A 27,956-nucleotide genomic window follows, 5' to 3' on the forward strand; every position below is an offset into this window, starting at 1 on the left:
ATGTGCGCACAAGATGCTTTTCAGACACAGAGAAGCCAGCTGGTGGAGTTGCTGGTCTCAGGGTCCCTGGAGGGCTTTGAGAGTATTGTGGACCGGCTGCTTTCCCGGGAAGTCCTCTCCTGGGAGGACTATGAGGGGCTTAGCCTCGTGGGCCAGCCCATCTCCCACTTGGCCAGGCGCCTCCTGGACACCATCTGGAATAAGGGTGCTTGGGGCTGTGAACAACTGACTGCAGCTGTGCAGGAGGCCCAGGCCGACAGCCAGCGCCCCGAGCTTCCCAGCTCCTGGGACCCCCACTCACCCCACCCAGCCCGTGACCTGCAGAGTCATCGGCCAGCCATTGTCAGGAGACTCTACGGCCACGTGGAGGGTGTGCTGGACCTGACACAGCAGCGGGGTTTCATCAGCCAGTATGAAACTGATGAAATCAGGCGGCCCATCTTCACGTCATCCCAGCGGGTAAGCACTTCCCTCTTGGCTCGTCAGATTTCAGAGGAAAAGTGTGCTTAGCTATTGAGACTAGTTCGTGAAATCAGGCCTGTGGGGACTTGTGGGTCATAGTCCTCCTCCTTTAAAGGTGCGTGTGTGTGTGCATGCGTGTCTGTGTGCATGCGTGTGTGTGTGCGTGCTCAGTCTTGTCAGACTCTTTGTGACCCTATGGACTATAGCCCACCATGCTCTTCTGTCCGTGGGATTTTTCAGGTGGGAATACTGGAGCGGGTTGCCATTTCCTTCTCTAGGGGATCTTCCCAACCCAAGAATCGAACCCAAGTCTCCTTTGTCTCTGCACTAACATAGGGATTCTTTACCTCTGTGTCACCTGGGAGCCAGCGGTCTTTCCTGGCCGTCCAGTGGTTAAGACTCCACGTTTCCACTGCAGGGTGCACAAATTTGATCCCTGGTCAGAGAACCAAGATCCCACATGTTGCGTGGTGTGGCAAAAATTAATCAATAAAAATAAATAAGGTAGCTGGGAAGGTAAAAGTTGCTGTGGCCTTTTGGTATCATGCCACTTCTGATGCGAGATGCTGTTATGTGGTGGCGAGCATCTTGGATTCTGAAGTCAGGATGGTGCAGGCTCAAGGCCTGTGACTTCAGATTTCTCTGTGGAAGCTCTCATTCCTTAATCTCTCCTGTCTCAGATTCCTCATCTGGGAAACATCAGTAAGGTCTTGGGAGAATTTGATGAGGTGAGCTACATAACTCTTAGACTAGTACCTAGCACATGTAAGTACGCATTGTGGAGAAGGAAATGGCAACCCACTCCAGTCCTCTTGCCTGGGAAATCCCATGGACAGAGCAGCCTGGTGGGCTACAGGCCATGGGGTCACAGAGTCGGACACGACTGAGCCACCACCCAGTGCTCATCTGCTCACTGTTTACTCCTGTCAGTTCTGTAACTGGTGATGCTCTGTACTTGTTCACTTTCAGTGCCGTCTGCTTCAAATTAACAGCTCAACAGACCACAAACATTTATTAAGTTAAATCTGTGTTTAATAATTAATTCAAAACACTATGTACTTACGTAGTTTAAATGCCCACATAGGACTTCTATATGAAGTTGCGTTAGCTCATAAACATTCAGGGTTATGATAGCTGCCTCTGAAGATGCCATTCCACAAGAACAGAAAAATGTCTTTGGGGTATTTCTGAAGCTCTTTGTTTTGTTTTCTCCCAAAGAGTGACCCTCAGGTCTCCTGTAGTGCAGATGGAATAGTCACTAACAGCCCACTTTATGGATTGGGAAATTAAGTCTCAGAAAAGTGAGAAAAAGCTCACAGTAGTTAATGAGAGGGCCAGTGCTAAACCCAGGGTTTTGACTAATTAATTGAATTAATTAATTATAATTTAATTAATTAATTAAAATCATATGACTCTATTTTGATGCCTACTATGTACCAGTTTGTGTCTTAAAGCTTTTTGTGCTGAGAACCTTGTACATAGTAGGCACTCAAGAAATATTTGTTGATGAAATAATGAATTATTAAATGAATGAATGAACTGGAATACACTGCAGTGTTAGGATGGAGTGGGTTTACTTCATTTTTTATTTTGTAATAATGTTATTTTAAAAGATTTATTGGAGTATAGTTCATTTACAATGTTGTCTGCTTTCTCATTTGAATTTTAAACATTTGCTTGAAAAATTAGTTCACATCAATTTTCGCTTCTTTTGGGAAGCTCTTGTGTGTGATTTATTGATAGCATCTTTGAAGAGCAAAATCATTGATGATGTTTGAGCAATGTTTTGAGGAGCCATAAGACTGCTCTAAGTAAAGGAATGTGTATGGTCTCAAAATGTCAAGGGGACTTTCTAGTTTTGATTTTTGTCTGTTTTTGAAGTATGTGTTTGGTGTTCAAGTGAGTTTAGGTAAAGCTGATTGAGACTCATGGAGCAAGCCTGCTCAAGGCTGCTTTAAAGTGTTCATAGTATTTATGTTCAGGTGTCTTAGGGCAGCTCTATCACGAGCGCACCTGAAACATACCTTTGTACCTTGTGCTCTAGTCCCTGTGGCGATTACAGAGACTGGAAGAAATCGCTACTCATTCAAGTGATTTCCATCTTCCCAGAATTATTTTTCCCATTCTTGTAGGTTTATAGATTTATGTCTTTTTCTTTTTTTTAAGTTGTTCACTCTTTCAGTGAGTCTTAAGAGGAAACCACATTGGATGTGTGTTTAAGTGTTCACTTCACCACCTGATACTGCATTGACTTATTTAAATGCATCCTACAGTGCAGATGTTTTTCTGGCCTTTCACTGTGGTGGAAGAGAGGGGCTCATGGCATTGCCATAGTTGGTAGAGACCTTCTCACACCTCTCCATTGCCTTTCTGGATAAATAATGACTTTTGCTTTCCTCACAGGCAAGAAGGCTCCTTGATCTCGCCACAGTGAAGGCGAATGGGTTGGCTGCCTTTCTTCTACAGTGTATTCAGGAATTACCGGTCCCATTGGCCCTGCCTTTTGAAGGTATATATGTGTTCTTTTCAGTTATCAGAAAAGGAAAGGAAGACTTTCAGGTTCATGGTGAAGAGCAAAAACATCAGCATAAGACTTGTCAGCTAAAATCTCACTTACTGGCTGTGCAAACCTCCCTAAAACTCAGTGTCTCCTTTTAAGGGTAACATCACCACTGTCTGGGGCTTCCTTGGTGGCCCAGTGGTAAAGAATCCACCTGCCAATGCAGGAGATGGAGGTTTGATCCCTGGGATGGGAAGATCTCAAAGAAATGGCTACCCACTCTCGTATTCTTGCCTGGGCGATCCCATGGACAGAGGAGCCTGGTGGGCTTCAGTCTATGGGGTTGCAAAAGAGTTAGACATGACTTAGTGACTAAACAACAACAGCAACACCAACACTGTCTCAATGGGATGTTGGGAGGATTAATGTGTGTACTATTAGGGTTTGCTTTTATTTCCTTTTACCCTGCAGAGTGATCACTTGAGCAATCTTGTCTTGAGAGCTAATACTGGCCTTTCTTACTGGCGCTTCTCTCGTTACTTGAAACACTTTTTGATGGCTGGTATCTCTTGATCTCTGCAGTTTAGCTACGCATCATCAGAAACTTAGGAGCCAAATGGATTTAGATAATGTGATATCTCTCATCTCACATGGTCACCGACCCAACTCAGGAATGGGAGAGGCTCAGACAGCACAGCTCGAACATCCCAGGCATCCTGCCAAGTGCTTTATTTATGATGTCTGTCCTTGGCAACAACCCTGAGAAGCAGGTATTATTTCCTCCACTTCGCAGATATGGAAACTGGGGCAGGGAGGTTGAATGACAAGGTAGGGGAGGATGGATCTGGTTTTAGACCATCTGCACCCGTGCTTCCTCTTTTCTTGGGAGAAGAGCTCATTGGTTTTAAAGAGAGGATGCAGGCCTCCTGTGTCTTATTCTCGTATCACCGTCAGGAAAGCTCGTTACCATCAAGGCCCCTTGACTTGTGCCTGGTGCTGAGAGATGGATTTATCACCCTGGGCTCTGCCCCCTGAAGGAAGGATGCCTGGAAGCGTGTGCTTGGCATCTGGCTCTTCACCCTCTCACCTGAGAACAGAACGCAGACATCAGTACACGATAGGGGATGCACAGCTCCGAGCATGGTACCCTGCTTAGCCCTTAGTTAATATTTGCTATTGGTATCATCAACCTCAGCTGGCTGTTCACGCATGGTTAACATTGTGCAATGGCGCAAGATTCCTAAAGGTGACAATTCCAAAGGTGACAATTGATATGTGTTTGTTTTTAAAATGAGAAAATTTCTTCCCCTGGAGAATTTTGATATGATTGTTGGCAGCTGGAAATCCTGCATGCAAAATCAGAGTATTAGGAAAAAATATATATTTTGCAGTCTCCATTCAACGCTCCTAGTTTATCCAGGTGGCATTAAGGGCAAAGACAGTCATCAGCTTTGGGAACAGAGAGGAAACAACAATCACAGGGCCTGTCCTTTGAATGGCCATAAATACAGCTTCAGTGTGCTCAGAGCGCTCTGTGAGAATTACCTTTTAGCCTTTGAGTTGAGAACAAATGGGTCAGTACCTGGTTGGGGGCAGTGAGGCTGTGATACTCTGTGGTCCTACCGCCTGGGGCTCTGGACCATCATTTCTCAGTTTCCTATAAAAAGAACTAACCCCTGACCCTGGGAGTGGTTTGCTCATGTTGGTATAATATGAGAATGATGAAGGCAAAAGGTGAAGAGGCCAGCAGAAGATGAAACGCATCACCAACTCAATGGACATGACTATAAACAAACTCTGGGAGATGGTGAAGGACAGGGAAGCCTGGCGTGTTGCAGTGCATGGGGCCCCCAAAAGACAGATAAAACTTAGCGGCTGAACACCAACAACAAAAGGAAAAACAGCACCCCTGCGGACACATCCTGGACATGAGAACTTGTATTGCAGACGGTTGTATGAAGAGGATGGGGAAGTAGATCTTGATTAGGGAATATTGTCCAGGTCCTTGATCTGGGCGCCCCAGTGGCCCAGATATCATTCACTGCTGGCTCCACTCACATAAACTAGGATAAGCTTCCCGTCTCAAGTTCTTTAGTTTAATCACATCTGTCTAATCCCTTTTGCAAGTAAGTTAACATAGTCACACATGCTGTGAATTAGAACGTGGGTGCCTTAGAGGGGCCACTGATGTGCCTGCTGCTTCCAGTAATCATAATGATAATAAACACCATTCTGTGAGAGTTACCGTTCTTCTAAACTCTTTTTTTTTTTCTCATTTCTTCCTAAAACAATCCTTCAAGGTGTGCTTTGTTCCCAGTTTTAAAGATAAGAATGCTAAAGCCAGAAAGGATGAGATGCTTGCTCAAGTTGATGGTAGACCTAGATTTCAAACTCAGGTATATCTGACTTCAGAAACTGAGCTCCTGTGTCCTTAAGCCTTCTGTTTCCCTTTAGAAAGAACAGCTGAGGCTGAGTGGTGAGGGGACTTGTCTAAGTCTACTGAACCAACATGGCGGGACAGACATCAAAATGCAGGTCTTCTGATCCCAGCCCGGTGCTCCTGATCTTCTCTACAGCTCTTTGCAATGTCAGTAACGATAATGGTGCTAGGCAATGTCTTTTGAGCACTTCGTGTTGGACATTGAACAAAGAACATTATCTTCATTGATCCACGAGTTTTTACATGGGTCCCTACCTGCAAAACGTAGGGACCACCACTTTTTCTGTCCCACAGAGGAGAAAACTGAGTCTCAGGAAGGTTACATGACCAACCTCAAAGTCCATGGCTTGTGAGTGGAGAGCCAGGACGGGCACTGCCCATGCGTCACGTCTCATTTCCTTGAGGCAGCCCGCCCCTCATCAGGTCCCATTTTCACCATGGTCCCAGCTCCTCTGTTTCTTCTTCTGTCTTCCAGATGCTGCCTGTAAGAAGTACATGTCCAAACTGAGGACCGTTATATCAGCTCAGTCTCGTTTCCTGAGCACCTATGATGGAGCAGAGAATCTTTGCCTGGAAGAAGTGTATACAGAGAATGTTCTGGAAATCCAGATGGAGGTGGGCATGGCTGGACCTTCGCAGCAGAGCCCTACCACCCTAGGCCTGGAGGAGCTCTTCAGCACCCGTGACCATTTTAACAAAGAGGCAGACACTGTGCTGGTGGTGGGCGAGGCAGGCAGCGGCAAGAGCACGCTCTTGCAGCAGCTGCACCTGCTCTGGGCTTCAGGGCAGGCCTTCCAGGAATTTCTCTTCGTCTTCCCGTTCAGCTGCCGGCAGCTGCAGTGCCTGGTGAAACCGCTGTCCGTGCAGACGCTGCTCTTCGAACACTGCTGTTGGCCCGACCTTGGCCCCCAGGATATCTTCCAGGTCCTCCTTGACCACCCTGAGCGCATCCTCTTAACCTTCGACGGCTTTGATGAGTTCAGGTTCAGGTTCACGGATCAGGAGCGTCACTGCTGTCCGACTGCCCCCACGTCAGTCCAGAGTCTGCTCTTCAACCTTCTGCAGGGCAACCTGCTAAAGAACGCCTGCAAGGTGTTGACCAGCCGTCCAGGCGCGGTATCAGCGAGCCTCCGAAAGCACGTGCGCATAGAACTCAGCCTCAAGGGCTTCTCGGAAGAGGGCATCGAACTGTACCTGAGGAAGCGGCATCGCGAGCCTGGGGTGGCTGACCGCCTCCTCTGCCTGCTCAGAGCCACCTCAGCCCTGCACGGTCTGTGCCACCTGCCCGTCTTCTCCTGGATGGTGTCCAAATGCCACGAGGAGCTGTTGCTGCAGGGCCGGGGGACCCCAAAGACCACCACGGATATGTACCTGCTGATCTTGCGGCACTTTCTGCTGCACGCTTCCCCCCCACCCTTAGCCACCCATGGCCCAGGACCCAGCCTGATTCAGGGCAGGCTCCCCACACTCCTGCACCTTGGCCACCTGGCTCTCTGGGGCCTGGGCACGTGCTGCTACGTGTTCTCAGCCAAACAGCTGCAGGTGGCACACGTCGATAGTGAGGACCTTTCTCTTGGCTTCCTGGTGCATGCCAAGAGGGTTGTACCCGGGAGTACAGCCCCCCTGGAATTTCTGCATATCACTTTCCAGTGCTTTTTTGCTGCATTCTACCTCGCCCTTAGTGCCGACACCCTGCCATCCTCCCTCAGACATCTCTTCCAAGGTCACAGGCCTGGAAGCTCGCCGCTGGCCAGGGTGCTGCCCAAATGGTTCCTGCGGGGCTCCCGATGCAAAGAGGGCAGTGTGGCTGCTTTGCTGCAGGGGGCCGAGCCGCACAACCTCCAGATCACAGGGGCCTTCCTGGCAGGGCTGTTGTCCCAGGAGCACCGGAGCTTGCTGACCGAGTGCCAGGCCTCTGAGACGGCCCTGCTCCGGCGCTGGGACTGTGTCCGGCGGTGTCTGACCCGCAGCCTCTGCGAGCACTTCCGCTTCATCCCACCTGCCGTGCCGGGTGAGGCCAAGAGCATGCACGCCCTGCCCGGCTTCCTCTGGCTCATCCGGAGCCTGTACGAGATGCAGGAGGAGCGGCTGGCGCGGGAGGCCGTGCGCAGGCTGAACGTCGGGCACCTCAAGCTGACCTTCTGCAGTGTGGGCCCGGCCGAGTGTGCCGCCCTGGCCTTCGTGCTGCGCCACCTCCGGCGGCCTGTGGCCCTGCAGCTGGACCACAACTCTGTGGGTGACATCGGCGTGGAGCAGCTGCTGCCTTGCCTGGGCGTCTGCAAAGCTCTTTAGTGAGTGATGTTGGGTGATGCTGGCTGGGCACTGTGGGAATGCTGCCATCCTGGTGCAGGTAGGGGAGCCCCCTTTATGCTGGGCGCCAGGAGTCCAGGCCCAGTCTCTTTTGTGCAAAGACCTAGCAGAGCTCCCTCCCCCGTCTGCACCTTAGATTCAACTTATGATAAGGATAGTCGAAATTTATGGAATGGCCCATGTGCCAGGCACTGTATTACACTTTCCCCAGAATTGCCTGCTTTAATTTATTTTTAAATATTTTTTGCTCTGTGAGGCAGGTGGGATCTTAGTTCCCTGATGAGGGATTGAACCCATATCCCCTGCATAAAAAGCATGGGGTCTTAACCATGGGACCACCAGGGAAGTTCCAGAATTATCTTTTAATCGCAGCAACCACCCTGGGCTGTAGGAAAGGATGTTATTATCCCCGTGCTATGCATCCTTAGTTGGTTCAGTTGTGTTTGATTCTGTGACCCCATGAACTGTAGCGGGCCAGACTCCTCTGTCCATGGGATTCTCCAGGGAAGAATACTGGAGTGGGTTGCCATGCCCTCCTCCAGGGGGTCTTCCCGACTCAGGGGTTGAACCCATGTCTTATGTCTCCTGCATTGGCACTGATGCCACCTGGGAAGCCCTTATTATCCCCAGCATCCTTGATTTGAGGCTCTGAGAAGCAAGGTAACTTGTCCAGGATCACACAGGAAATGGCAGAACTGAGATTCACAACTGATAGCTTTCTCGTTACCAGTCTCTGCTCCCCACAAGCAACCTGTGTTATGGATGGGCTTCAGAGGCACCATGGCAGCCTTGAAGTCACAGGCAAAGTTCGGTGTAATATGTGTCTGTATTAGGAACTACCCTTAAATCAGAGGTGACTACACCCCATGAGAGATTCATTTTGATTTTTAAAAATTTATTTATTAATTTATTCTTAATTGAAGTATAGTTGATTTACAATATTGTATTTGTTTTAGGTATACAACAAAGTAATTAGTTATGTACACACATATATATGTCTATATATTTTCCTATTCTTTTCCGTTCTAGTTTGTTACAAGATATTGAATATAGTTCTCTGTGGCATACAGTAAATCCTTATTGTTTATTTTATATTTGGTAGGGTACTTCCCTGGTGGCTCAGATGGTAAAGAATCTGCCTAGAATGCAGGAAACCCAGGTTCAATCCCTGGGTTGGGAAGATCCCCTGGAGGAGGGCATGGCAACCCACTCTAGTTTTCGTGCCTGGAGAATCCCATGGACAGAAGAGCCTGGTGGGCTATGGTCCATGGAGGTGCAAAGAATTGGGCACGACTGAGCGGCTAAGCACAGCACACAGCGCGGCACACCTGTTAATCCCGTACTCCCTTGAGAGTCTTCCAAATCCCAATGAGACGGAAGTTTGGAGACCCAAGAGGTAGACAATGGCCACAGAGTTCCACCTGCTTTTTACTTCTTTATGTAGTGCAGAGATTTTTAACCTGGCCCTACTGCTCTCAGCCCCTGTCTGAAGTTGTGAGCTTTCCCACTTAGAAACATCTGTGCCCTGCCCCCGTGGGCCTCTCTCCATCCACGGGCCAGACGAGGGCAGAGAGGTGGCCAGGTCAGGTGGCCAGCATACTGCAGGCTCCCAAGTTCCCTTCCAGCCTTGAAAGGGGATTTCTGCTCCCTGTATTAAACCTCTGAGAAAGCAGAAGTTGTAACTTAAAATCGACTCGCAGCCTCTCCAGGGCTTTATGTCTACTCTGGGGGACCTTATATTTACCCTGAGCAAGGAACAAACCTCTCCTTGACTATATTAGGGTGGCATACCTTTCCCTGGACTAAAGCAGGGAGACTTTTTTCTCTGTGGAGCAAGTACCTGGATATCTGTTAGAAACTGTGTGGTGGCTTTTGTTATCAGGACATATTTCTAAACATAATATAATAATAATGTTGCATGTAACATATCACAGAGAGTTGATATGAGTATGTGCTGTGCGGTCCTCAATTGGTTCAGCCGTGTCTGACTCTTTTTGGCTCTTTGTAGCCCACCAGGCTCCTCTGTCCATGAGATTCTCCAGGCAAGAATACTGAAATGGGTTGTCATGCCCTCCTCCAGGGGATCTTCCCAACCCAGGGATTGAAGCCACGTCTCTTAAGTCTCCTTCATTGGGCAAGCAGGTTTTTTTTTTTTTAATCACTAGCGCCACCTGGGAAGCCCCTAATATGTATGTGATACAGTTAACATATGTGATAAATATGAATATATAGGGAGGAAGCTGCTGGGAGATTCAAGGAGAGTTTAATAAAGGGATTTCTTTGGATTTCTCTGGGATTTCTTTGGAAGGAATGATGCTAAAGCTGAAACTCCAGTACTTTGGCCGCCTCATGCGAAGAGTTGACTCATTGAAAAAGATTCTGATGCTGGGAGGGATTGGGGGCAGGAGGAGAAGGGGACGACAGAGGATGAGATGGCTGGATGGCATCACTGACTCGATGGACGCGAGTCTGAGTGAACTCCGGGAGTTGGTGATGGACAGGGAGGCCTGGCGTGCTGCGATTCATGGGGTTGCAAAGAGTCGGACACGACTGAGCGACTGAACTGAACTGAACTAATAAAGGGAAGCTTACAAAAGCTTGGGCAGGAGTTAGGAAGAGCAGAGAGGGATGATGCAGGCTCCTGGGGCTGAGGGTGGAGTAGGGATAGGGCTGTTAGCCTCCTTAGGCCTGAATGCAAAGAGCCGACTCATTGGAGAAGACCCTGATGCTGGGAAAGATTGAGGGCAGGAGGAGAAGGGGACAACAGAGGATGAGATGGTTGGATGGCATAACCGATTTGATGGACATGAGTTTGAGCAAGCTCCGGGAGTTGGTGATGGACAGGGAAGCCTGGTGTGCTTCAGTCCATGGGGTTGCAAAGAGTCGGACAGGACTAAGTGATTGAACACCAGCAACAAGGCCTGAAGGGGTAGGGGTGGGCTAGTGGTTATTGGCTGAGAGGTGGGTGTGGAGAGGGCTGCCTGGAAGGATGGAGGCCGGAGCAGCCTGGAAGGGCAAGGGCTGGAGGTAAACCCTGGCCCTTCCTCTCCTCCTCACTCTTGCTTTAACCCACAGGGAACCCCCAAGCAGGGTGTCTATAGGAATCAGCCCCCCAGGACTGACAGCCAGGTGGAGAAGGGGAGAGTGGGTCTGGCTGGGTATATGGATCATGACAGCACAATTCTCTAGTTCCCCAGGAAGGAGGAATCATCATATTTTTTTCACTCAGGAATTTCGAGACCTGTCTGTGGGAGCTGTTTTCCTGATAGAAATATGAACGAGCGTTTGGATAGTGGACCCATAGTTCTCGAAGGGGTCCTTGGACCCCAAGAGGTCAAGAACCTCTGGTCTGGATGATCCTCAGTAGACGGATCCCTAGAATGAGTGGACCCCTTCTCCTTGGCTGGGAAACGTGACTCCCACATGGCCTGGAAGGGTTGGGTCGAGACTGGGGGCCTGCCTCTATTTTCAGAGAATGTGAGAGTGGGCTGGTTCTAGTGTTCAGACCAGAGTGTGCAAAGGGGGCTTGTGGCAATGCAGGTTCTTGGGCCTGTTCCCAGAACTCCTATTCTGTAGGTCTGAGGTGGGGGTCCTGGAATTTAAGTTTTTAATAAAGTGATTCTGCGACAGAGGCCACACTGTGAAGACTGCAGGTCTGTGGGAACCAGCTTGAATTTCCATTAGCAGTGAAAGTCCCTGACCAAGTTCCACCACACTTTGCCCTGCACACACTTAAGTACTGAAACCGCCATCACTATGGGGGAGAAGCGGGTAGCAACCGTGAGCCTGCTGAGTGGGCATTTCCTGTGTGTAGAGGGACAGACAGAGAGAGAAGGAGTGAGGGAGGCGGGCAGAGAGGGAAAAGGAGACAGAGACAGGAGGGAAGGAAGTGGGGAAGAGAGAGAAAGGGCAAGAGAGGGAGGTTTCTCTCCCACGGCACCACACTGTGTCTCTCCCACTCTAAGTTGTTTCCATGCCAACCGAAACCCTCAGGCTCCAAGAAGCCCCTACACAAGGTGCCCCATGCGTGCAGATTTCTTGAGACCCTGGTTCTGACTCTAGGGCCATGGTTTTCAAAGTTTTCGGACCATGACCCCACGGTGAGGGAGAGTGTAAGCGAGCACCCAGACAGGTCAAACCGAAATTTCACAAAATGACTTTCTCTTACTAACCCTGGCACACTTTGCTCTCTTTTTCCTTCCTGTTCTGTTTCCAGTTTAAGAAGGCTGCTCCAGACCTTCAGAGTTGATTTCATGACCCACCCACGCATGAATCTGACCTAAGAGCCCTGAGCAGGCTGTAAGGGAGAGGCCGCCTGACGTTGTGGTTTACTGGAGACTATGGAGCCAGAGCGACTGAACACAACACACACACACACACACACACTCACACACACACACACACACGGGACTGGAACACATAGGCTCCAATCTTTTAGCCCCTGTGCCACCTTGGTGAAGTCACTTCGCTTGCTGGGCCTCAGCAAGTTGCCTTCTCTGTCATGAGCATCATAATAGTACCTACTTCATCAGATTAAAGAGCATTGACCATCAGTACTATTGGGCAGTACTCCATACGTCTGAGCGATCAGATTACAGGTAGCTTTCACTCTGTGCCAAGTGCTCCCAGGCCTCTATGTGCATTGTCTCTTTAAATCCCCAGCAGAGCCCAGTGAGGCTCGCTTTACCTTCCTTCCTTTTTCACCGGTGAAGGGACCAGCAAATAGCTAGTCAAGTGACTGTCCAGGATCAGAACTTTCTTTGAGGAACTCCGGAGAGCCTGAGGTGTTAACCTTTAAGTCAGGCCCCAAGCTGACCAAAAGATACAGAATCACGGGCACAGTGAATAAAATACATGGATCCCTGAGCCCCACCCCACACTTGCAGACTCACCAGCTCTGGGGAAGGGGCCAGAGAGTCTTATTTTAGGAGCACTATATGACTGATCTTGTGATCAGGTGAGCTTTGGGGAACACCATTCCCAAAGAGAAATGTTGGAAGGGACCTGCCAGGCAGAGGCTGGCTTGCAGGAGTATTGACATAGGGTGCGTGTTCATTTCCAAAGTCTTAGCCACTTTTGTCTGATTTTCCATCTGGTCGCCTGGATGGTGGTAACCACCATGACCCCCAGCGGTGGCCTGTCTAGGTCCCTGTGCCTTCCCCATGCTCCTTCTCACCTCGGAACTTTCGCAATGCTGCTTTCTCTTTTACAGAGCTGAAAACAGCGCCTGCAGTTAGGTAGGGCCTTCTTAAGGACTCCAGTGTTCTTTAGTAGAGACTCTCGATCCCCACTTCCAAAGCCCTCCACCCCACCAAGTGCGTGACATTAGCACCCTGGCCGGGCACGGGGGAGTGTCCACTTTTCTGGGGTGCTCTGTCCTTGTGGCATTTCCCAGAAGCTCAGAGGCTGGCACTTCGGGGTTAAGTAAAAGTCTCTTAGGGGGTTTTGTCCATTTTTTTCCCTCTCTCATTGGCTCTGTGTTCAGATTTCTTTATTTTGTTTTTGTTTAGCTTGCGAGATAACAACATCTCAGACCGAGGCATCTGCAAGCTGGTTGAACATGCTCTTCGCTGTGAGCAGTTGCAGAAGTTAGCGTAAGTCAGGCTGTGGACGTTGGGCCCCGTGTCCCCAGACTCAGCCCAAGCCATGCCGCCTGGGCAGCAACTGTGAGCGAGTGATGGGCTGGGATGTTGGCATGGCCAGAGAGCACAGGGGACTCCTGAGGGAGCCAGTGACCGGGGTTGGGGTGGTCACTGTCCACTATGCTTTATCTCCATGTCTCTTCTCCCTCGGAACTTTCCAGTCTATTCAACAACAAGTTGACCGATGGCTGTACACACTCCATGGCCAGGCTCCTTGCGTGCAAGCAGAACTTCTTGGCTTTGAGGTGAGCCTGGGGCTTCCCTGCTCCTGGAGACTTTCGTCCCCACAGCTGAGTCAGTTTGGTCTGGTCTCGCCCCGTAATGGGCATATGACCTTACCTCGCTGAAAACAAGGACAGTGTCTCGTTCTGAACAGGGCTTCACTGATGCTATGACCTCCCCAGCAAACTCTGGACCATCGCTGCTGAGGCTTCCTGCCATTTGACCTTTAGCCCCCAGGACTGAAGAGGGTTTCCAGGACCTTTTTTCTTCCTTGTGTCTCAGAGTGTCACTGGCTCTCTGGGGTGATCCATTCCTTGATGGTACACTCAGCATGCATTGGGTCGGGGTAGGAATGCAGCAGTCACTTGCCACCACAGAGGCAGCTAGTTGCCAAAAAAGGTGGGCCCAATGTTGAGCGTCCCTGGTGGCTGACACAGTAAAGAACATGCCTGCAATGCAGGAGACATGGCTCCAGTCCCTGTGTTGGGAATATTTCCTGGAGTAGGAAATTGCTATCTACTCCAGAATTCTTGCCTGGAAAATTCCGTGGACAGAGGAGTCTGCTACAGTCTATGGGATCGCAAAGAGTTGGACAGGACTGAGCAACTAACACTTCACTTTCTAGTCTGGAAAGGCTGAGTTTCTGCTGCTCCCCACCCTCTCAGCCTCAAGGGGAATCTCTTTCCCATCTGACACCACTGCATCATCCCCCAAGCTGGTCCATGGGTTGGCCTGGCTTCTTTTTCTCTTTGAGATGTTCTTGCCTCCTGGGTTTATGAGGCAGGGTGGTGGTGGTTCATTCGCTAAGCTGTGTCCAACTCTTTGTGACCCCATGGCCTGCAGCACGCCAGGCTTCCCTGACCTTCACCATCTCTCGGAGTTTGCTCAAACTCATGTCCGTTGAATCTGTGATGCCGTCCAACCATTTCATCCTCTGTCACCCCCTTCTCCTCCTGCCCTCAATTTTTCCCAGCATCAGGGTCTTTTCCAATGAGTCAGCTCTTCACATCATGTGGCCAAAGTATTGGAGTTTCAGCTTCAAAGTGAAGAATTGCTTCCATGCATTTGGGGGTGAGCTGCCGTTTTAAAATTGTTGACTCCGTCTCGGGCAGGGCCACTGAGGCCAACACCAGAGGAACCATTCTGTACTGAGGACTCTCTTCTGCCTCCACCACCTGCCACCCTCAGCTCAGGAAGCCAAGAGCGGCTGTGGCCAGAGCTGGGCTGGTGCAACCTCCAGGGAGGGCTGTAGGGTAACAAAAGGTGCTGCTCCCAGAACTTGAGAGGTCTGTGTTTTGGGTTAATATAGCATCTCAGTTGAGAGCAGGGCTCTGGAGCCAGACTGACCAAGGTTTGGATCCAGCATCCCTGAGACTTGAATCCTCATTAGCCTTGGGTCACACAGTGACTTCTGTTTTCTGTGTCTCTGTTTTCCCTTCTATAAAATGGAGAAAGTAATTACAGCTCATAGCTCATAGGTAGTTGTGATGATTAGAAAGTGAAAGTCGCTCAGTCATGTCCAGCTCTTTCTGATGCCATGGACTGTAGTTCATGAAATCCTCCAGGCCAGAATACTGGAGTGGGTAGCCTTTCCTTTCTCCAGATGATCTTCCCAACCCAGGGATCGAACCAGGGTCTCCTGCATTGCAGGCGAATTCTTTACCAGCTGAGCTACCAGGGAAGCCCAAGAATACTGGAGTGGGTAGCCTATCCCTTCTGCAGGGGATCTTCCTGACCCAGGAATCGAACCAGAGTCTCCTGCATTGTAGGCAGATTCTTTACCAGCTGAGCTGCCACGGAAGCCCTGTGACGATTAAACAAGTTAATACACATAGAAAGCTGGCATAGTATCCCAGGTTCTTTCCATAGTGGACTTAGTGCCCTAGAGATGGTGGATAAATCACATAAGTTCTCAGCATGTTGATCCTGTTTGTCCAGTCCTCCAAGGAAGGATTTGCTGGGGGAAATCCCTATGGGGGGAAATTGGGAAAGGGAGCTGGAGGGGGAGGCTGGGAGAGCCGCAGGTCTGACCCTGAGGGAGAGAGAGAGGGAAGGAAGGGTTGTCAGGTGGAAGCATCTTGGACCCCAGTGCAGTTTGGAGAGAAGACAGAGGCTGCTGGGGAGTCCTCCAGCCAGTGTGCCCGACAGAGGAGGCGCAGGTCTCCCAGTCCTGGGCTGGGAGCAGCCCGTGGGAAGCAGGCCTTGGGGCAGAGGGAGCACTGGACTTGCCAGCACAGCAGCTGGGGCCCAGGAAGGTCAGAGGTCTGTCAGCTTAAAGTGAATGAAATTTCTTTGAAGGATGAAACCGGCAGTATTATTCCAGGAAGCCTGGAGCTGTGGGTGAGAGTTCCGGGGACCTCCCTGAAACTCTGTGAGGTGCCCGAATTTTGCTGAAACCCCCTCCTCCACCCCTGCCTGAAGCCTTAGCAGGATCCCTTTCTTTCTTTCAGCCACCAGAGCGCCACCCTCCAGGCACTTTCAAAAGAGGTAGATGCCGCCTGCAGCCACTGTGGATGGGGCAGGCTGCGGGAGGAAAGCAGGGTCCAGCGCCCGCCCGCAGTCAGAGGAGAGGGTGGAGGAGTGAGTCACTCTCCCTCCCTGGGGAAGCCACCTCCCTGGACTGTCGTGGTTCCTGCTCCTGCCTGTCACAGCGCTTTGCAGAACAGGCCCTTGCATGCTTCTCCCCTTCCTGGTGGAAAATGAAGTTGCAGGAGCGTTCAGTGAGCCCCCGAGCTGCAGCAGCACACGCCGCGTCTCCAGCTGGAGCTGGAGGACTGGTCCCTGTTTCTCTGTCTGGGCCACACTCCCTGTGCACCCCCCTCCCCAGGCCCTGGTCTTGGGGGCCAGTAAGGGTCCTCCTGCCCTGTTCTCCGTCTCAGTCTCTCTTCTGTCTTCCCTTCCAGGCTAGGAAACAACCACATCACGGCCGCGGGAGCCGAGGTGCTCGCCCAGGGTCTCAGAACTAACAACTCCTTGCAGTTTTTGGGGTAGGTGGGATTCTGGGGTAGAGGGGCAGCGCGCAGGGGTTGAGGGCTTGTGAGGATTTAGGAGCCTGTGAAACCAACTCTTCAGCCCCAAGATCTCCGAGACAACCCCCCCTCACCCCCCCCACCCCCACCCCCCTCTCCACCCTCCCTCCCGCCTCCACCCCACCTCTCCCCTCCACCCCCAACTCCCGCCTCCACCCCCTGCCCAGGCTGCAATGGGGAGGGAGAGCGTGGGCGGCCCTTGTTGCCTCTGCCTTGCTTTTTGCTCAATAAACAGGAAGCTCAGGATGTCAGGGTTGGGGGAGGGCAGAGCCCAGAGCAGTGGCAGGAAGCCCTCTGGTCCTCCAAAGCGCTGGAGCCGTGTTTCTTACCTTGGTCTGTATGTGGGAACCACTGGGGAGCTCCTGAAGAAGGCCACTGTCTGCCCCAGGCTAATTAAATGAATTATCTACATGCAAGGTCTGGAATCAGTAATGTAAAAAAGCTTACCAGATGATGTGCAGCCTGGGGTGAGAGCCAAGGAGAGAAGGAAGTGGGGAACTTTGGACCCTAGACCTTGGATGGGAGGAGGCTGCACCAGGTCCTACAGAGCCCTGGCTTCCTGTGGGGTCATGCCAGGCAGGGGAGAGGGGTCGGGCACAGGCAGGAGGGGCAGACCGCAGACCTCAGGGCCCCAAGTGGGGCTTTCTCTGTTTGCTGGGCAGACAGGCTTGTACCTGTCCAGTCCCCTGGAGCTTCTTTCCTGTCCTGTCTTGCCCTGGTGTAAACTAGGGTCTATTTGAAAACAAAACAAAACAAACAAAAAAAAAATATGGGGATTTTAGAACCCAAGACTGTAGGAAGAATGACTTTAGAGCCTAGGTGTTCCAACTCATTTTATAGGCAGGCAAGTTGCCCACGGGCTCTGTTTGAGCCCCAAGTGGGACTGTGTTGCTGGAGAGATAAGACCTGTCCAAAACGCATTAGTAGCATCACAGAGTCCAGGAGAGGGTGGCCTCGGCCCCGACTGAGCTCCTTCCTTCTTGAGATCACATCTGGGGTGTTTAGCTTTCAACACCTGTTTATGAAGGTACCTGTCTGGGCTTGGTCTTGTGCTAAAACCCTCAAGTACTATCACGTGATACAAACTGTTATGTAACTTGCTTTTTTTCTTAACACTGTATTATTATACTGTATTATAACACTGTATTATTTTGTTCATATCACATGACCTCACTTTTAAAAAGAATAGCTGCTCAGTATTCCAGTGGTTTGATGTCGTGATGTCTTTGGTTAGTGTCATGCACACTTTAGGTTGTGGGCAGGTTTTTGCTATTACAGTGTCACACCCTGGAGTGTAGAGCGGTGCTGGCATGGGGCCAGAGCTCAGTAAGTGTTCACCTTATGAGTGAAAGTGCAGTGAGCCCTCTCTGCCCATGTGGGCACCTCCGGGTCCATCCTCACTTCCCACATGGGAAATGGCCAGGTGCCAAAGTATGAGCTGGGCTCCATCTTTGAAGGGGATGTTTCCCAATTAGGGTGGGTCTGAGGAGGAGAAGCCAGAAGGTGAAGGAGCTGGAGGCTCCGAAGGAACTGGAGGCTCTGAAGGAACTGGGGATGTAACAGAGGAGCAAGAGATGAAGAACTAGTGTATGGAAGAAGAGTCCGCCTCGTTCTGGGTGGTCCTAGAGGTAGCGAGGGACTCCTGGGTGGCAGAGAGCAGAAGCAGGTCTAACCCAATGTCAGGGAAAATGTCACAACTGTGACTTGGCATTGAGAATGAGTTTCCCATCCCTGAGAATATGCACTGGGTGGGCTTCTAACTATTTTGAAAGTCTGATTTAAAGAAACTAAAAAGTCTAATTGAAGTTTTTCCATCCCTCCAAAAAGATGGAGGCAGGCTCACTTTGCTGGGACCTGAGTCCCCCTGAGACCTTTCTGGGCCTGGGGAGTCCTGCCCCTCTGCCTGGGGCTGCAGAGAGGAGGGGCACGTGTCTTGAACACAAAGCAGGTTTTCACTGACACTGTTTATTCTGTTGAACCTTTCAGGTTCTGGGGCAACCAGGTGGGTGACGAGGGGGCCCAGGCCTTGGCTGCAGCCTTGGGTGATCACCAGAGCTTGAGGTGGCTCAGGTAAGCCTCAGAGTTCGTCCCGCAGTTGGTGGGGGAAGCCAGTGTGAGGAGGGAGGAGCTTGGGCCAGTTTTGAAGGTCTGTGAACTTTATTTTCACCCCGCTGTGTTAGACAATGGGATGAGAAGGGAAGAGCACTGGAGTTGAAGTCAGGACACCGGAGTCTTGCTGGGTGATGTTGGATCCTTTTTCCTCTCAGGGGTCTTGATTCCCTGTCTGTACTCAGAAGATCTTGGGCTGGATCAGATAGTTTAGTTGCTCAGTCGTCTCCGACTCTTTGAGATCCCATAGACTGTAGCCCGCCAGGCTCCTCTGACCATGGGGTTCTCCAGGCAAGAATACTGGAATGGGTTGCCATTTCCTCCTCCAGGGGATCTTCCCAACCCAGGGACTGAACCTGGGTCTTCCACATCTTCTGTGTCTCCTGCATTGCAGGCGGATTCTTTATCCACTGAGCCACTGGGGAAGCTCTGGACCAGATACACTTTTTAAAAATCATTGTTTCTTTTAGGCTGTCCTGCGTCTTTGTTGCGTTTTCTAGTTGTAACAGGCGGGGGCTGCTCTCTGGTTGCAGTGCGGGGGCTTCTCTTGTCGTGGAGCATGGGCTCTAGGGCACGTGGGCTCAGTGGTTGCTGCACGTGGGCTCTAGAGCACAGCCTCAATAGTGTCATAAGGGCATATGGGATCTTCCTAGGCCAGGCATTGGACCCGTGTCTCCTGCACTGGCCGGTGGAGTCTTCACCACTCAGCCGCCAGGGAAGCCCTGGATCAGCTACACTTTATCTCAAGAGTCAATTCCAGTATGTTAGTGGGAGCTGCTCAGCAAACCATGTTGGGAAGGATTCTAAAAAACTGCTTCTGGACTTAATGAAAAAGAGCACTGCAAAGGATTAGTCTGAAATGGAGCAGACCAGGACTTGTGGCAATGTGTGCCGTGCATTTTGCCCTCCTTGAGTTATCTTTGAGGTCCCTCACTGCTCTGACATATTTTTGTTTTTTGACTACATCCAGCCTGGTGGGGAACAACATTGGCAGCGTGGGTGCTCAAGCCTTAGCATTGATGTTGGAAAAGAATATGGCCCTGGAAGAACTCTGGTGAGTTTAGGGGATTCATTTCACTAGGGAAGCAGACACCAGCCTTTTTTCATTCTCTGGCCTCATCTGTGGAAGCTGATGTGTGTATAAGACAAAGATGGATGACTGAGTGATTGGGTGATTGTGTTTGTCTTTGTCCTAAGTGGCATGAAGTTTATAGAGCCTGGCTGATTCTTTTCATTGAATTTTTCAAGCCAGTATGATTGGTCTGTTGGTTTGTGAGCTTCCTCCATGGCATATAATAGTTCAGAGCACAGAATCTGGAGTCCAGCAGGCTGAGCTTCAAGTCCTGCTGTGATCTTAAGCAAGCTAAGTAACAATATCTGAATCTCAGGTTTCTTACCTGTAAAATAAGAGTATGGATGTTTTCAACTATTACATACTTTTGTGAGAATTTAATGAGATAACAGCTGTAAGTAGCTTTGTATAGTGTCTGGCATATGTGTAAGTGCTCCATAAATGTGAAATTCTAATAGGATAGTGTCTCAATGGACATGAACTTGAGCAAACCCCAGGAGATAGTGAAGGACAGGGAAGCCTGACATGCTGTAGTCCATGGGGTCGTAGAGAGTCAGACCCAACTTAGCAACTGAACAACAGCAAATATTTCTACGACTCTTGCTGCTACTACTACAATGATTGCTGTTGCTACTGCTCCTAGTGTTTTGCTGTTTCAAGGCGAATGTGAGTGCCTAAGAACCCCGGATATGAGAGTCAGGGTCATGGGCAAGGTGGAATAGTTTGGGGGAGGTTAAAAGATGAACCATGAATCATATTTATCCTGATTCCAAGCTTTCCATCCTTTAGATGCCACTAGTCTAGCCTTCTTATGACATATTCTGGGCAGTTCCAAATTGTATCAAGGAGATAAAATGCTGAATGTTTGATTTTTTTTCCAGGAAGCATAAAGATACTGAAACCTATTGAGCATTGCCACAAAATGGATATTGCTGATGGTTCTTGACTGTCAGTAGGGTTCACTAGCTCAGCCAATGTACCATTGAGTATATCCTGATTAGGCTCCACAGCTTGGAAATCCTTGTTAGAGAATTGCCCCACTGTGAATGTATTGGTTATGACTACATTAGGCTGTATGAGATGGAAAACCTCCATCTAAAGTAACTTAAATCAGTAAAGAATTGACTTTTAAAAAAAAGTACATGCAGTTTGGAGGTAGGCAGCATACGGCTGCTATGGCAGCTACATATGACCAGCAGGAATCTGGACTCTCTCTCATTTTGATCTGTTACATCCTCAGCATGTGGCTTTGTTCTCATGGTTAGTTGCCTCGTGGTTACAAGGTGGCTGCTGCAGCACCTGCAGCACTCCTGTATTTCAGTTTCAGCCTCTGTATCCAGGAAGGGCAAAAGCCTGGCTCTCTCCGTTTTAAAGAGCATTCAGAGTCCCCGTCTGTCAACTTCTCCTTATGTGTTGATGGCCATGTGGATGTCCCTTAGCCAACTCTGGCTGCGGTGGAGAGTGGGAAATGTAATTCTTTCACCAAGCACATGGCTGCTCCAAATGAAATTAAGCTTCCATTAAGAAGAAAGAAGCAGAAAATGGATCTTGAGTCACCATGACATAGGGAACTTCTGTGAAGGAGCCCTGGGGCAAATTCTCTCCCAGAGATGTCCTAGAAATTGAGGATCCTTACACTTTGCTTGACCTGTTTTTACTTTATTGGTTTTCAGATGTTGGATATTCTTAACTGACAGGGGTGGGGCACATGGGTTCATCTTTATTGGCATCATCTTATATAATAAACGTCGCCAGTCAACTGGGTTTTCGCCTTTATTCTTGCCAGCCTGGAGGAGAACCACGTCCAGGATGAAGGTGTATGTTTCCTCGCCAAAGGACTTGCAAGAAACTCAAGTTTGAAAGTCCTGAAGTAAGGAATCTGTAAGCAGGAGCTAGACAGTAATGATTGGCCTTGTGAGGGGGTGTTTCTGAATAAGAAATCTGGGTGGCTTCCTAGCCTGGCTAATTCACACGAGGTGGCCCCCTAGAAAACAGTCTTTCGGGGTCCTCCCGAATACAGGCAGGGGGTAGTGAAGTGAGGCTGGGGAGGAAGAGTAACCAGAAAAGGGTGTCATCAAGCTGGTGATCACTGGGGACCACTGGGGTGCAATCCTGTGGGCACGAGGCAGCAGAGGTATTTATCCACCAACTGTCTCTCCTTCATGTATTGAGGCATACTTGTGGGGATATTTGTTTTCCGGTGCTTCTGGCTTGCCCTGACCACGGTTAATCATGCTCCTGGGGTCTGGAAAAAGATCTCCTACAGAGGGTGGTGGTCTCCCCAGCAAGCAGCCCTCAGAGTTAGAGGTGAGAGCTGAGGGAATATGGGTGGGTTGCCCACAGCATCTGCTCTGTGGCTTATAGGACATACCCTTTTGCCTCTCCAGGAGTCTTCCCTTACTTAGACAGGAGATTTCTGATGGTCATCTCCAGGGGTTCCTCTTGGTGTGTGATTAATATATAGACAGGCATTTTTGCTTTTACTCATATGTGCATGCATCCATTTATATATTGATCCAAGAAATGTTTCTGGAACATCCACTCTGTGCCAAGCTCTGTTTGAGGCACTGAGGATAGAGGGATAAAAAGGCCCTGCTCACACAGCTCTTAAATTTGAATAGGAGACACAGATAATGAGCAAGTCAACAAATTCATGAGATAATTTCTGTTAGTAATATGTGCTCTCAAGAGAATTCAAGAGAGAGATGACAGGAGAGGGCAAGGTAGCTGCTGCTGGGCAGGGCCTCTAAGAAGGTGACTTAGGACTTGAAACCTGAATAATAAGAAGGGTCCTGCCATGCTGAGATCTTAGGGGTATGCATTCCAGGTGGGCAGAACAGCAAGTGCAAAGGCCCTGTGGCAGAAACAGGCTTGGTGGTTTTGAGAACAGAAGGAGGACCTGTGAGGTTGGACTGTAGTGGGTGGTGGAGTGAGGCAGAGGTGGGAGGAGCTGGCCATAGCTGCCTTAGAGCCCTGGGAAAGAGCTCGGAGTTTATTCTGAGCGTGTTGAGGAGCCTTTGGTTTTAATGAGGGCAGTCATGTAATCTGACTCATATCATCCAAAGATCATGCTTGTTGCTTTGTGCAGAACAGGTGGAGGGAAGGTAAGATGGAGGCAGGGAGACCAGCCAGGAGACCCCTGCAGTCTTCCAGGCCAGAGATGGAGCCTGGGCCAGGGTGAGGGAGGGATGCCGGGCACAGGAGCTTGGGAAGCTCCCTTGGGGGACCGGGGAAGTGATGACAGGACCATTGGTGGTGGACTCGGTGGGCAGGGACGTGTGCCACAGGGAGAGGGATGGCAGATGTGAGCAGGAGCCCGGCCAGTGGTCACCACAGGCTCGTGGAACGCCACACCAGCCATGCTCCCAAAGGTCTCATTTCCCAGGGACGTCAGGGCGCCAACAGATGGCTCCTTTCTCTAGAGGAGAGTGGCCCCTGCCCTGGCAGACATGGCCCGGGGAAACACTTGCCTCCCGAGACAGGCAGACAGCTGCCTCTGGGAGGGCGGCTGCTTCGCTGCCAGCCCGCCATCCACTCTGGCAGCTCTTGTTTGTGTTGTTCCACAGGGGCTAGGAAGTTGCCAAATGTTTGGGGAAAACACTTCCACTCATCACGTGGGTGATGCTGGGGCTCAGGGGGCCCGGGTGAAGCCTGGGTTTATCTGAGCTGGGATGCCAGGCTTTGCACACGGTGAGGGGCCCTTGGCAATACCTGGTTGATGACTGACCAGGTGCGGATGAGGCATGCTTGTCCTCCGTCACTGTAACAGGCTTACCCCGCTTGACCCCCACAGGTGTTAGGCAGTGGCAGCCGCCAGGCCCCACGCTGGCTCGGTGGGAGTCTTATAATTCAGCAACGCTGAACTGTATCCTCCTCCACTGTTTCTCCATAAAAATTGAGTTTCTCACCGATCTTAAAAAAGAAAATCAAAGCCTACATTCTTCTTCTAGGCGTAATCTCTGGCAAGCGTTGATTAAGAGCACAGGTTCTGGAACCTAATGGCTGGGGTTTGGCCCCAGCTTCACCATTACCAACTGTTCCTACTTGGACTGGTAACTCAGTTGCCTCAAGTGTAGACAGGGTAATAATTGAACCCTCCTCACAGGGTTCCGAGCATGCGCAGAGGTGATGTAGGTTATGAGCGGTGCATAGTAAGAGCTCAACAGAAATTGGCTGATGTTATTATTAGCCCTGCCTTAGGTCAGCGTCTCAGAAGTTCCTGACATTGTCGAGGGGGAAGCCAGGTAGTACAGATTATCTGGAAGGACGGCTGTGAGCAAGAAGATGGGGCAGGGACCCTTGAGCTCCCTGTGTGATACAGCAGCATCCCACTAGCTGTCTGTCTAGTTCTTGTACTCCATAGTTGCCTTAACAATGTTGTGTAAGTTTCTTTTGTACAACAGTGTGAATCAGCTGTATGTATACGCAGGGCTTCCCTGGTAGCTCAGTGGGTAAAGAATCCACCTGCAATGCAGGAGACCTGGGTTCGATCCCTGGGTTGGGAAGATCCCCTGGAGGAGGGCATGGCAACCCACTCCTGTATTCTTGCCTGGAGAATCCCATGGACAGAGGAGCCTGGTGGGCTGCAGTCCATGGGGTCACAGAGAGTCAGACGTGACGGAACGACTAAGCACAGCACAGCGTGTGAAGCTGCTCAGTCGTGTCCAACTCTTTGTGACCCCATGGACTGCAGCCCACCAGGCTCCTCTGTCCATGGGATTCTCCAGGCAAGAATACCGGAGTGGGTTGCCATTTCCTACTCCAGGGGAATCTTTCCAACACAGGGATTGAACCAGGTCTTTGGAACTGCAGGCAGGCTTTTTACCATCTGAGCCACCAGGGGCTCCAGAGCACAGCATATGCATACATATAGTCCCCCTCCCCTTGAGCCTCCCTCCACACCCCCATCCTGCTCCTCTAGGTCATCACAGAGCCCTGAGCTGAGCTCCCTGTGCTCTATAGAAGCTTCCCACTTAGCTGTCTCTTTAATTCTTACACTTCATGAGGTGGGTACTCTTTTAGGCTCCTTCTACAGATGAGGAAATTGGGACTCATCTGCTTGAAATGAAAAAAAGAAATAGTGTAAGGTGGATTTGAGCCCTGGCACTAAAATGCATGTATTTTTATTACTGTGTTAGCTCCTTCCTAAGGGAGCAGCTACTTAATACTCATCTGGTGATTGGAGGAGAGAGGGGTACATTTCACTTTGTGGATGAATTCATTGGGAATCCCAGACAGGAAAGGGACGTACATGCTGAAAGGGCAGGTGGGCTTCAGGAGTCCAGCTCCCAAAGCCTCTTTTAATTGAATAGACTAGCCAAAAAGCAAGCATCCTCAAAGTTCCCCATTCTGTCTTCCTCTCTAGGCTGTCTAACAACCACATCACCTCCCTTGGGGCAGAGGCCCTCCTGTGGGCCCTTGAAAAGAATGACACCATTCTGGAAGTCTGGTAAGACCCCTGGCAGGCCTCTTTAACCTCTCTGAGCCTCGGTTTTCCAACATATAAATTGAGGTGAAGGGAGAGAGGAACTTTAGAATTTCTAAGATCCCTTATGACTCAGACCTTCAGTCCTGTTCTGCATGGGATGAATCTGGTTCCCTGGGAAAGATATCTTGTTGTTTCTAAGCAGGGACCAACTGTCTCGTTTTTAAATTGTGTTTGTTCAGAAACGTCTCTGTTCTCGGCAATCGTGTGGGATTTGGGGTGTGGTTGAAAAAGGAAACAGAGAAAGGAACTCCGTTCCTGCCCCACCACCGGCCATTACGTCTGACTTCTTGGGTCTGGGCAGCTGTATGAGACCCTCTACAGTTTTAGGTGGATGGTACAGTGTTTCCAAGTCTTTATTTGTAACAAAAAGCCATGTTCCTTCATGTATTTGAAAAAAGTACTGCGTCACAACTTCAAAGATTTCTCCTTCTTCTTCCCAGGGATCTATTTATTGCTCAGATAATAGAAAGATTTCCCCTGATTTAACATTTTATGAGTGAATGTTGCTATATCTGTTTCAGGCACTGAGCTAGAAATCAATATTTAAAAATGAGGACATTTCCCTACAATTTTTCTGTCTTTCAGAAGTTTCTCAAAAAAGCTGGCAACTCTGGGCCCCGATTTAGAATGGCAATAATTAAGCAGAGTAGAGACCAACTGACCCCATTCAGCCAGGTAGACCTTCTCAGGCTCAGCCCAACCCCGTTGAGCTGTCTTGGACCAGTCCCCTTTGGCTGCTGTATATTACATGCCTCGTCCCTGAAAGCTCCTGAACCCTGCTTTAAATATGCAGATTTGTCCTTCTCTCAACAAGCAGATCAAGGCAGTAGCAACTGTAGCTATCAAATGATGAAGTTAAAAATAAAGGCTTCTAAAAATCTGTCCTGCGATAGGGAGATTTTCTTTTCTGTGTGATTGTGTAATCCCTCTAGGCTGTGAGGGCCTCGATCTTGGGTAGAGAGTGGGTTTTTTTTTTAAACCATTGCACAATACTGAGATATGTCACATTCTGTGTCCAGGGGGAGCAAATCGACATCAAGTTGATATTTTAAGGGTTCTGATGTTACTGGCAGAGCTTGGGAGGACATTGGGACTTGCTCATTGCATTCTTGACAGCTTCTGCTGTTGCCTTAAAAAGAATGGCCGGCCTTGAAGAGTCAGGGCTGGCTGGGCCCAGTGTGGACTCTGCAGAGTCACGGAGGCTTGCTAAATCATGCACAGTGATTCATGAGCTGCCCTGGCTAACAGAGGGTAAAACCTGCACAGACAGCTCTCCCAGGAGAGCTGCAGCTGGGCGGTGGCAGGGCTGGGGGGTGGGGAGGGGCAGGCCATCCAGGCACAGGTTTACAGGTTTACAAAGCAGCAGCTTCCTGATCGAAAGCACAGCTCTGGTCCAGTCCTCACTCAAACCTCTCTATGCTTTATCCCCTTCAGGCTCCGAGGAAACACTTTCTCTCCAGAGGAAATTGAGAAACTCAGCCACCAGGATACCAGACTCTTGCTCTGATGTCTCCAGGCCAGCGTTCAGCTCAGTGTGTTTGGGAAGAGGCCATGGGTTTGGATCCCAGGATGGGACGACATCTGAGAACAGCCCACTCAGATGGAACCCGGATCTGCCCAGGGCCAACCCAATAGGTCACCTTTGTTCTAGCACAGGAAAGCACATCAGTGCCCTGTGGAGTAGACTTCACTGAGTCTCAACTTTGCCATCAACTTCTTGCCAAGACTCAATCCTGGGATGTTGAAGAGGGGCAGCCTGCCTGTACAGGATGGGGCTGATCTCAAGTCAAGGTGACCTGCGTCAGGGAGGCCCACGGATGCCACTGAGTATTTATGGGTGTAGAGAGCTCCCCACGAGGAGGGATACTTGGGAAGTAACTGTTTGCTTTGTCTTAGCTCGTGGTCATCCATCAGGTTGTTCTCTACATCAGGTTTGTCCACTCATCCTGGACCCTTCACATGGCACTTCCTCTGTGGTTGAGATCCAGAATGTAGGCATTCTCACCTTTGATCTTTCCCTTGTACACTGGCCCTGCTCCCACCTTCCCATCCACCTCAACCCTCCCTCCATCCAGGGTGGGAGGGGCTACAACTCACCCTGCTCTCCTTCTGGTACTTAAGACAGTATTGAAAGGGGACAGGTGACATACATGTGTTCCTCAAGACATTCTAGAGTTTCAAGAAAAATATGACTGCCCAGCAACTGGACTTTTATTTCCAGTGAAATCAATTACTCTTCAGTTAAACCTTTGGGAACAACTCCTTATCCAAATGCAACTTTTAAAATTAACCTAGGCCAGAATTTTGAACACCACCAGGTCTCTGATGCCTGTGAACTGAACTCTGGCAGCAGACTTCCAAAATATATTCATAAGAGATGGTTTGGTTTTGTTTTTGCTAGGCTGCTTTAGGATATAAAGTTATAGATCAAAAGTTTACAGGACAAAATCAAAGGCCCTTCCTTATAAAACAAATGTTTTTCTCTGAATTTTTCAGAAGCTTCTGTAAACTGTCAGGTGCTGGGCAAGTGTTATTATTCTCAACACTGTTATTTGTGGAAAACTGGTTAATGTTTATAAACTACTTTGTTTTATTCTCCCTAGTTCATGATTTTATTAAAAAAAAAAAATGACCATGAATGTTATGCTGTAAATAATCACAGAAGATAAAACTATTGAGTCA

At 49.8% G+C, this 27,956-nt stretch overlaps 1 protein-coding gene across 1 annotated transcript; it reads left to right on the forward strand.

Annotated features, from left to right (window-relative positions):
- Window positions 1-27,956, forward strand: NOD2 (nucleotide binding oligomerization domain containing 2). The gene is made up of 11 exons (XM_052656011.1): window positions 1-459; window positions 2,866-2,971; window positions 5,878-7,693; window positions 13,223-13,306; window positions 13,516-13,599; window positions 16,480-16,563; window positions 18,592-18,675; window positions 19,685-19,768; window positions 21,573-21,656; window positions 25,152-25,235; window positions 26,709-27,956. Exons 1-11 carry the CDS (start codon window positions 1-3, stop codon window positions 26,779-26,781), a joined length of 3,042 nt encoding a protein of 1,013 aa, XP_052511971.1. The 3' UTR covers window positions 26,782-27,956.

This window comes from Budorcas taxicolor, chromosome 18 (genome assembly GCF_023091745.1).
Source record: "Budorcas taxicolor isolate Tak-1 chromosome 18, Takin1.1, whole genome shotgun sequence".
Classification (NCBI taxonomy): domain Eukaryota; kingdom Metazoa; phylum Chordata; class Mammalia; order Artiodactyla; family Bovidae; genus Budorcas; species Budorcas taxicolor.